The following is an 11,665-nucleotide window of genomic DNA, read 5'->3' on the forward strand; positions in this document are numbered from 1 at the left end:
ATTTAGTTGTATATGAAGGAGATCAAAATTCCAACCCTAAAGTGAGCAAACGCAATACAAGTTGATTTGGTACCTTAAGAACAACTAGGATGAGAGGAGCTCAAATATAGGAAAATCCTTCAATTAATGAACTATAGAAGAACTAGAATACATAGACTATACTTGACACATTTCAAAAACTAAAGATATCTACGAATTCATCCCCTTAGATCTGAAAAATCATGAAAAGGAAACATTGAAATCAGAAGGAACTGATCGGAAGCAACACCTGACCACATTGCATTTGACATTAACAATTTGAGTCATTCTGCCCATACTCATGTAGAACGAACATTCACGTTTTTTAAAGATGCATAAAATACAGTACTTTGCTTGCCCTAAATACAGACAGAGCACGCTTGTTGATCATCAGCTATAAATCAACACATCAACGAATTATAGGCAACAACGATAAACCACAAATCTAAGGTCATATAACCAAATATTTGCACTATAATGCAATCAAAAACCCCTTCTGTAGAATCAATTAAAAAACCAGACGAATAAGGATCAGAAAACCATATATATATATATAGAGAGAGAGAGAGACACTAATAAAAACATATGAATCTGATGTCACAAATATAAATTTAAAGCTTCATGAATAGACTCACAGATTGAAGGGAAAATTTGTTGGAGACGAATGAAACACACCTTTGTCAGACTCCATTTCTGTTGATTGATTCCTTTGTTACAATTGGCGGCGGCAAGAGATGTTCAAGAGTGCAGTGATGGGGTGGGGACTAGTGTATAGATGAATGTAGTTAGAAGCTCTAGTTAATATATTGAAACCAAAAACTTCGAAAAAACAAAAGTGAATTGATGATTGCTGAGAGAAAAAAAATATATAGAAGTAACAAAGTACACCCTAAATATAATTCCCGTTAAGATTCTGCTATAATTGAATACAAAACCAGAGCAAAGAGGGAAAATCAAATGTCTACTTTCCTGTTTAGAAAATCAGTACCTCCAGCAGGAATTGATGGCAATAAGGGATTAAAATGGCAATGACTTAGCTAACTTTTTCAGAGATTATTTCTGTATTTCAATCAATACAACAAATACAGAGCTGCTGCATATTACAAGCACCTAATAAACAAATCACCCTATCAATGTATCGAGCAATTAAAAAAAACATCATTATACAGAGCACCTACTACTACCTGCCTCCCCTTTACCTCCCCAGGATTCATCCTCTCTGGTGATAATCCCGATCTGACCACCAGAGTTGGAGTAATTCATTTTGATTGCTGCTACCGGATCTGAGACTCCACCGCCGACTACAGTCCCCGGTTTGCCAACACCATTTATTCCCACCATTCCTCTTCCCTGTTGCTGTAAGCTTGAGATATCTTCAAAACTGTTTCTTTTCTGCATCTCTGAGAACACATCTTGGTGGAGCTTTACATCTACCATAAATGGCTGAACTATTGGACCATCTCTATTTTGAAACATCTGATAATCAATCACACCATTGTTGCCATTGACTTCTCTAGTTGTAAAAGCAGATGCACCATTCAGGTGTTCATTACTCTTGGCCAATGCCTTCAATGACTGTTGCTCTAATTTTGCAGAAGATGCAGGATAATTACTAAACGCAGCAGGATATTTTGCAAGCAAGATGGCAGAATCAGGCAATGATGAGAAACCAGTCTGTATTCTGTTCCCATCCCAATAACCATAACTCATTAATGGTACATTTTCAAGCCCCCCAGTATGATCAAACTTCAAAATTGTAGAATTTCCGTCAGCATTGTGATGACCAGTGAATTTCAGATTAGAAGACTTGCTGCTTAATATGGGATGATGGGTACCATTTTCTTCACTTTTCTTGGTAGTTAACTTAGGCTTCTGGGTGGATGAAGGAATGGTTAGTATCTTCCCAAACAGTTTAACATCACCATTTCTGGATATTTTATCTGAATCTGACAAACACTGCAATTTTGCTTTATGATGATCATCAGCTTGTTCAATCTTTTGAGTCAGAAGTGGCAACTCTGTTGAGGAACCGCTACAGCTTGTATCCACATTCACTTCTTTCTTAACATGCACTTGCAAAGGATAACCTTGGAAGATGCTAGCAGCCTCAACACAGTCTAATAACCCTCCAGGATTACGAAGCTGATGATCACCAATGCTGATGGAATTACGACAGCACATATCTCCACTTCCCTGAAAATCACAAGTAGAAGACAGTTGATCTTGGGTGGCTGTTTTCTCACATAGAGCAGCAGTAGCAGCATTTTGCAACAATGAATTTGTAGCTGCACGAGGACTCCCCACAGACAATCCTGAGATATGAGGCTTTTCAAGAGACAATTGGGGCCGGCTTTCGACATCAAAACTCAATCTTGAAAAGGCTAAAGCCTCTGTATCAGCTTCATGTTTATCATATCTATCAACGAGGCATTGAGATGATGACACTCGTTGCCTCTCCAATTCATATTCATGACCTCCAGAAGTAACCTCAGGAACAGAATTTGAGTGGCATGGTTTAATTATCTCTGTAGCAGAAGCCAATTCTGAAACTACACTTTCCACTTCAATTTTATCTTTTCCAACTCCCGTGCTATCTGACATAATTATAGCTTTCTGGCCCAGGATTGAACCAGATGCATCAGAACTGTTTAAGATAACGCCATTACAATCATTGTTCAGTTTAGTCTTGCTCGTGATTACAAATGCATCAGAAATCATATTTACATGATCATGATGTATTTTTGCCCCATTAACTTTTTTTGATTCATTTAAGTCAGTTAACATGTTCCTGGCTTCCAGATGGTAGGAAACCTCACGATATGTGTTCATGACAGACGAATTCAACTCCTCATCTGTTTTAGTGCCCAACTTACCAGAGCCAATGTCTGAACCTATCTCTACAACACATGCATCATCTGTGTCACTCCCGCCACCACTTGCATGATCATTCAGTGGAGACACAGAATTTTCAGCTCTGCGGTGCACAAGATCCAACCCAAGGCACTTTCGAGCCTTGCTGAAGAATACTTTGCACTGATCTTGTGACCTTGTACCCACGCACTGTGCAATCATCGCAAAATCTTTACCAAAAGATGATACAGCCTGAAGAAACACTACCTTCTCCTCATCAGTCCAATCAGTAGGATTCATTTCCTCAGAGCTCTCATCTGAAAAAGTTCCATCATCAATATCCTGAGTGAAATCAGGTATCTCAGGTTGCTGACATAGAGAGCTCAATTTCTGGCACTTCCTGTTACCTTCCACCGGATCAAGCGAGCTTGTCGTACAAGAACTAATAGCCTCACATGAAAGAGAACCACAAATACCAGCCAATACATCAGCTGCAACAGTCACTCTTTCATCATGAAGAATATCAAAACCACTTGATCTTTCAGTGTTACTGTCCTTGCCCCTTGATGATTTCATCCTACCTAATCCCCTCAAGAGGAGACTTCCTGAACGCATTTTCTGGTTACTTGCAATGCTATCTGCCATCACTGAAGCTGCACTCAAAATATCAAGTGAAGCAGCATTCACTTCACAATTCCATCTTCTATCTGATGCCATAATGCTGGCATTGGCAGAAAATGAGTTTCCTACCTTTCTGCCATCTTGCTTCTTAATTTTCTCAAAACAATCTGACTTGTGATTTTTGTAGTAAAACTCAACACAATCAGCAGTTGTCTTGTGGTCAAGGAAAGTAGCAATTTTCCGAAAATCTTTTCCATAGTTTAAAAATTTCTCCAGGAAAGTATCTGACTCTTCTGATGTCCAAGGGTTAATCATAGCCCTTTCTTTCTCAATAGCTAATGGATCTTCAACCAGCCCATTACTAGATATAAACTTCGAAATCATTTTCTCCTTCTGATCCAAAATTAATGCTGGCATCTTCAAGCTTTTCCTGTGAACTTTGACTTGGGATTCCGAAAGCAATTTGCTTGCAAAGTTAATATCGGATTTTGGAACCACGCTTTGACGATTTCCTGATGCAAATATGATAGGTGGAAAAGACAAGGAAATTTAGTTATCATCAAAACAAACCTAAAAAGCTAAAGATCATAACGAACAACTAGAAAATGTAAGTGTCATGGGTCAACTTAAAAACAAGTTAAAGACAGAATGCAGCACATCATGGTCCCATCAAAAACAATATAGCAACATAACAAATTAACAAGTCACCCAGCAGCTACAACAATGAATAAAGGCATAGCAACTATAAGTTTTCAAGACTCGACAAAGTCAGGAATCGCTTGAAAGTTAGCCCTCTATGCAAGTAACCTGGGATGCTTGATGTTACTTTGAATATTGACGATTAAACTTATTCAGATGCCTTTATTGCTCTTGACAGCAACCTGAGATGCCTGTTATTGCTCTTGACAGCAACCTGAGATGCATGTTATTGCTCTTGACAGGATATGGTAGGATGAAGACATCAAGAGGCAAGTGTAGTGTCACAGAAAGAGAAGATGGATGGAAATTGAAGAAAAACTAAACAGGAATCAGTGCAAAATAGAGGTTTGAGCTGTGCAAAGGACAGAACCAAATCAAAGGAGCTATAAACAAAACAGAGGATGGAGCTGGGCTAAAGAAAGAATCAGCATGAAACAAATGAATAAGCTGCCATGCTAATGCAAGACAATTCCTGGTTAGTGCCTAAATGGTGAATAGGTACTGCTTGAGGAAGTTTGGTTCAAAAATGGTGTATAGGTGATGATGCAAAAATTTCTCAACATAACCCTTCTCATAACCTTCATTTTTCAGGAATTTGCATGATAGAGTCCTTACACAGTTATGGTTAACAAATGAATCATTTTCTATGTTCTTGAGGACTCTTTCTCATAAAACAGTTTTGTTTTGGATAACTCATCTAAAAGTCCAAAGCTCCCTCTAAGGTTTGAAGTTTTTATCTGGACTGTTATTCTTAAAAGGATTAACAATAATTACATGTTCTAGAAGCACAAACATCTGGGTGTTTTATCTCCTAATATCTTTTAATGTATGGTTCAAGAACCAGAAATGGCATCATCTCGTTTTGCATTGCTCAGCACCAAAATAGCTTTGGAATAAGTTGTTTAGGATCCTTGAAGAGTCTTTTATTTCCCTTATGGTCTTGCTGTTTTGCATACTTCGTTACTAGATTTGGAGGTTTTGGCTTGCAGATGAGCTTCAAGAGAATGATTTGGAGTTCTTGCAGGTGGAACCATAAAGATGCCAAAATTATGAAACAGTTCTCTTCTATTGTTCTTTGGTGTACATGGTTGGAAAGGAACAATAGAATTTTTTTGACTCCTTTTCATCTCTCTAGACATCATTTGAGATAGGGTCCCTATGTTGGCATCTTTTTTGTGCTCTACACATGGGTTTTTTAGTGGCATTGGTGGCATGCTATGTTGCATGGCCCTGCCACCTAGTTTTTTAGATGTTTGTTTTGTTTTCCCTTGTGTGCTTTTGTTTTCTTGTCTGATGATATTTTTTATTATAAAAAGGCTATATCCTCGTGCAAATCTTCCTATAAGCCCTCCTACCCACTTAAAAGTTGACAAGTCTCATGCTATATATGTTAAACATTAATTATTAATTAATCTTGACTTTTTAACATTTATCTCTTTTCCGAAATGGGTAGATGAATTTATAGGAAGATTTGTAGGAGGATATAGTATTTCTTGTCAACCATTTTAGAGCTTGTTAGTTTTGTATTAAAATTATCGACTAGCTGACCTAGCCAAAGCCCATACCGTTAACCAAAGTAATTTAGCATCAACTTGGTTCAAACCAATAAACATTCTAAGTTTGATATCAGAGTAGCAGACCTCACTTTTATTAGAAGCATTTTGCCAAAACTTTTAATCTTAAAGATAAGTAATTTAGAGATTCTTTGAAGGTAGTAAAATGGATATTAACAATGTGAGAACCATTGCCCTTAAGGCAATGCCTTTTAAGTACTAAGTAGTGAAAAATCTCCATAAACTAAATAACAAAAAAATAAATGATTTTGCTAACCCATTGCCCTCCCTTAAGGCAATGCTTAAGAAATCCAAAACGAGTGAACTATTATCGGAGAACTCAATACATCATTACTTAATTTATAAAATACACCTCTTCCCAATAAAAATTTACCTTTAGGGTAATGAATAGCAAAACCAAAGATAAAAATTAAAAAAATCAAACACATTCTGAAATATCCCTCTAGCATATCTACTACCGAAGAAACAACGAGAAAGAATATCATATCCCAACAATCAGTTGTTCAACTTTGAAGGGCTACACGGTTATGCCTCTTATTTACTTCATTAGCGGAATATTTAATTAATGGAAAGAAATTGCAGCATTAACAGGCTACAAAGCCATAAACCTAAAAGCCAGAATGAAGATAAAAAACAAAACCTGAGCTCTAACAATCCTTCTAGCATAACTACTAAAGAAACCAACAGACAGGATCCAAGTACTGAGCACACAAAAGGTCATAGCAAGTAATGAAACAATTTGTTGAATCAAGACTTTAGAATCAAAACTCAATATTTGAAAAAGATTCTAGACTATTTAGTCCTGTAGACTTTAGATAGAGCAACATACAATGAGTGTTTTATATTAAAAAACTTCTTAGTCCACACTAATATGCGATTTTTTCTTTCGGATGGTACCCTTGAAAAGATGTTATGCGTGTCAATCACTCAACATGACTGACAAAAGAGTGGACAATAGAAATATTGCCTCTGCCCCTACCAGAAGCCAATAAAATCAAATTTAAGCGTAGTGGTCATAATGGCTGCAAAATCATGTCACAGCAGGAGGAGGAGCCACTATTCCCCACAGGCACATGTCTGTTCTGTATCCCAGCTGAATTCAGGAATCCCATGCATTTCACGGTCAAGCCCACCTCTTTTGGTTAAATAACCCACCTTTTCTGGCCAAGCCACACTATTTCCAGCCAGTCCCACCACAAATTTTCCTCAGCCTCAATTGGCTTTCTGTTTCAGCTAGTAATCTTTTCTTTCATTTTACTTGTTAAAGTCTTTTGTCTTTCTAACTTCCTTTTTTGCAGTTTCTATCTATCTGCCATTTATTGCAATTTGTAATAAAAGGTTTACAACTTCTGAATTTTTCACTGCCTCATTTTTAACGTGAACAGAGAGTTCATAGTTTCATACCCATTTTCCTTTTATCATTGACTCTACATTCTAGTTATGAATTGATTATTTTTCACTATTATGATCATTTTATTGTTTTAAACCGTTAACTATTAACTTGTTCTTCATTTTTAAATATTGTATTTATTGTAATATTGTAATATACTGTGTTTTTAATGCAAAAACTATATATAAGCATATTAACTTTGAAGATAAACTTCTACTATTATTTAATTATGTATTGGTCATTTATTGAAATTGTACCTTCTATATCTATTAAACAAGAGTTGTGCTTTTATAAATATTCTAAACTTAGTTTCAGTATATCACCCATCCAGTTATGCACTACACTGCTATAACCTTTTCAGAGCCAAATAGTAAGCTGCCATTAGCAATTAGACGCTATTTGCTGACAGTTTTGTGAACTAATAAAGAAATCCATTTGATTGCTTCTCTTCACAAGCCAGTGTTTTTAGTGGACAGCTCCCAAAGGGTACAGTGTACCAAGCTAGAGCAAGCACTAAATCCAGTCACCAATAGAAAATAGCAAATTATTTAGCTTTCCCAATTTCTATAAACAGTATCAATTGCCACATGAACCAGAGCAAAGCACAATCCCTAGCTGACCTAATTATGTACATAAATACGTAGTAAAATCATGTCACATGTCTAGCATAACAAATGTTAAAGAGAAGTTTTCGTACCGGGCGAAGGAAAACGAGAACGGATAGAGGATCGATTCTTTTGACCACTACTGACAGTTCGCACACCTAATTCGACTTTCTTGTGAGATTTTGGGCGGCATTTCCTTATAGACAGTATGCGTATATCTTCTTTCCACAGGTGATGCAAGGCTTTAAACTTTAGTGTTATAACTCTCTCCTTAAATCTTGCAAACCGCTTTTTCGCAGCAAATCTTTCCACAATTGATGAACCATTATGAGAGCCTGAACTGCTGCTAGCTTCAACATTACCAGTATTACCACATTCTTTCAGCAATAACTTAGAAAATACTTCAGATGCTCTGTTTGCACATTCTTTATTGGAAGAAAAAATTGTGTTATATAAAATATCCTCGGTTATAGAACATAAGCTTGAACCTGCGTTAGCATCCATGCCATCTCCCATAGATGCATTACCATCACCACGAGCAGATACACTAGCAACTTGCTTCTGGGTGCAGGGAACTAAGAATTGCATGGCTGTAGACTGAATACCATCCAAGTCTAGAGCACAAATGTCATATCTACCAACATCATACAAGGAAACTGCATTATTAAAAGATAGAGGCTCCATAAATTTCAATGTTGCTGTTCCAGGACTATCAATATCCTCTTCCTTGCCATTATCATGTATACTATGCAAATTATTTGAAAGCAGCATCTTCTCCAGATTAGGGTCATCACAAGAAACAATTTGCACCGGCTTTGGATGAGCATCCTTGTCAGAGCCACCAACATGTCCATCACAGGGTTTTGCATCGTAGCAAATCAGCAAAGAGCTAGCTGCAGCTGGACATGGAAATCTACCCCCAGATTCAGATTTCAGCGCTTTCAATTCATTTTCAAGTGAATCAATTTCAGTTTCAGTGACCTCCAATACCTTCGAAATGTCAGCTTTCCAGATCAGCAACTTATTCATTGCAGTGGACCTTACTAAACTAGAATCCACAGAAATCAAATCATCAAAATGTAGCAATTCATCAAGTGAAGAACCCAAACTAGTCAATGAGTCAGTATCCAACTTCTCTAAATTAAAAGAAAACTTCTGCAGATGATCATGAGACCCATGACCAGGTGAACCACTCAAATTATTCACATCATTGTCCACATGTGCAGCTTGCAAAAATAATTTATCATCCACACCTGCAACAAGATGAAAGGAATTTGGCAAACATGTAATATATAGAAGGGGGAAATTTTGTAAATAGTTGTCTCTGGATTAAGTTATTTTAGGTTAGACACCCACTCATAACAAAGCAATTCCCTGAGAGAGATTTTTTCAAAAATAATATGAGAAAACAATAATTTTCCCCAAAGTTACCAAAGCAAAACAAGTAGACAATTAATGCTGACAGGAACAAATTTGCTTCACCAGATACCAGAAAACTATTCACTACAATATCATATGATATATCAAGATAACACCATGATGAGTCAGATGTCACTTCACTACAAGTAATAAAAACTTCAACAAGGTAAGTTGCCTACTTTAAGAGGATTATAAACATTGACAGAAAGCCTACAACATACCTGGTGAGGAACAGCAGGCAACAGAAGATGGAGTTGCAGGAGATACACAACCTGAAAATCCTGTAACTTTTGGGCTATTATGTACTACACTGGGACAAAGGGCGTTACCAGGTTCAAGATTACTAGTAGACAAAATGGGATCATCTTTACTTGAACTTTCATCAGGACCCTCAACTTTCTTCTTCTCAAACTTTGCAAGTCCCTCACCCCATTTTAGCCTAGGCTTCTTCCTCGAATCTGTGTCTTCAGATGGAGCAGAAGATGTCACACACGCAGCAGCTTCCCTTGAATGCGATTCAATAACAGCTGCATTTTTATGTGGCAACTCGGCCTTCCCTTCATAGGAATCAGTAACTCTGAAGCTCCTTGAGCTTCTCGAGTGGCTAAAACCTGAGCCTCGTGAAGACAAGCTTCCAGCACGGGTCCATTTAAGTGGCTTCCAGTGAACTGAACCCAGTGAACTCTCCCTATCACATCTCTGGCCTGAGCCTGTCCCATTGACACCAACCATTTTATCATGCTGGTCTTTCAAATGATGATGCTCCCAAGTGTTTACAAAGTCAACATGTAGACGAGAGGAATACGTTAGCATGTCATCATCTGACCTCTGGGCATTAGTTGCATCCAGTTGCCTCCTTGACAAATTCGGAGAGCCATTAGAAGTTTCCCACAAACGTTCTCTCCAATCTCTCTGGCCAAATGATCCCCTATTCTCCCTACTGCTCCTGCTATATTTTCCATTCCCTCCCGAAACCACTGGCCGGCAGTTATCATCATCCAGCATCTTGTCACAGGATCGAGAATGCGAGTACCGAGGACCAGATTCTTCAGGCAACAGGTGCCAACCACCCTGCTTACCATGACCTTCAGACAACATTTAAACAGATAAGGAGAAAAAAGAAAGAAAAAATCAACACAAGCAAAGTATATAGTCTCACTTCAACAAAAGTGCATTATCTTTGGAAAATCCCAAATCTTCAAAAATCGTAAAGGAAAAAGAGTGTGTCTGTATTATTATTTACACTTTAATACAGCTTAGAATAAAAATATTATTGAAAGAGTTTCTAAAGAGAGGGTGAACTTTGGGGCGTGTGACCTGGAGTTCATGGGTTGAAATCCTGGAAATGGTCACATTGCATGCGAGGCTAAGGATACATATATCTACCTTCCTCACACACTACCCGTGCATAGGGCCGCCAGTGTTAGACTTTTGAACGAAAAAAGTCTCCCGAAGTAATGAAATCTAAAAATACTCCAATCATAAACCATTCTAACACTACTTCCAAAATAAAACCTAACAGAAATTCCAGCTCCTGATGATGAATCAATACGTTCAAGAAGCACAAGATCAGAAGGACTGGAAACTCACCGGCCGGTCTGCGAAAATCGGAAGATCCCCAGCGATTGAAGTCCCGGGAACCATGATAGGATGACGAGGCATGCCATCTCGCCGCGGACCCTAGAGATTCGGACCTCTCGTGCTTCCTCTCCTTAAAGAATTCCTTCCGATCCCAAGGTATAGGTTCCGGCGGCATGAAAATTTCAACCCACTCACATTAGGCAAAACAACAATGAATTCCACAACACCTAGGGTTTGAAAACACAGCGTAATATTCAATAAAAAAACTATAAATAACGTTGAATTTTAACGGTTCTCGCCCTCAAGTCGAAACCGCATGAATCTAAGGCATTCCAAAACGACAAAAACATAAAAAAGCATAAGAAAAATAGGAAAAAACCTTCGGATTTGAAGAAAGTGACAGAGTATATATGAAGATACGGCGATTCAGATCGAAGAAGGTAGCAACGAATCAATAGTGTGTGGAAGCCATGGATTCATGCAGTGAGAGAATCCAAAGCTTTTCGTTGCATTCAAAGCTTGCTATGTGAAGAGTTTAAACTATGGCTATGGCAATTTTTTTTGGAATTTTCAATTTGAAAAATGTTCAATGATTTTGTTGGTGTTTCTATGGTACAATGAGGTGTGTGGAAGAGAAAGTGAAGAATGTGGGAGATAAGAGAGAAAGAAAACCTGGCTATGGAGAATGAAGTGGATTTGAAATATGCTTATAAACTGTTTTTAACCTCATTTGGATTCCGGTAATAAATAATTGTTCTTTATTTATTGAGTAAAAAACACGTTGTGTTGTGTTTCTTCAATACTTTATTGGACACAAATACTGAAATTACCGGACATTAAATAGGAAGGGATATTTTATTAGGTTTAGTAGGTTAAACGATTAACAGTTCTTGCTAACTGAATAATTT

At 37.5% G+C, this 11,665-nt stretch overlaps 1 protein-coding gene across 2 annotated transcripts; it reads right to left on the reverse strand.

Moving 5' to 3' along the window:
• Positions 1,039-11,446, reverse strand: LOC109325374. 2 transcript variants are annotated; one of them, XM_019557701.1, is made up of 6 exons: positions 11,137-11,446; positions 10,767-10,984; positions 9,398-10,261; positions 7,850-9,010; positions 2,542-4,001; positions 1,039-2,505 (listed from the first exon to the last, which is right to left on the reverse strand). In XM_019557701.1, exons 2-6 carry the CDS (start codon positions 10,930-10,932, stop codon positions 1,180-1,182), a joined length of 4,977 nt encoding a protein of 1,658 aa, XP_019413246.1. In that variant the 5' UTR covers positions 10,933-10,984; positions 11,137-11,446; the 3' UTR covers positions 1,039-1,179. The 2 variants fall into 2 exon arrangements, with proteins under 2 accessions (XP_019413246.1, XP_019413245.1); XM_019557700.1 differs by having other exon boundaries at positions 1,039-4,001.

Source organism: Lupinus angustifolius, chromosome LG13, assembly GCF_001865875.1.
Source record: "Lupinus angustifolius cultivar Tanjil chromosome LG13, LupAngTanjil_v1.0, whole genome shotgun sequence".
NCBI lineage: Eukaryota > Viridiplantae > Streptophyta > Magnoliopsida > Fabales > Fabaceae > Lupinus > Lupinus angustifolius.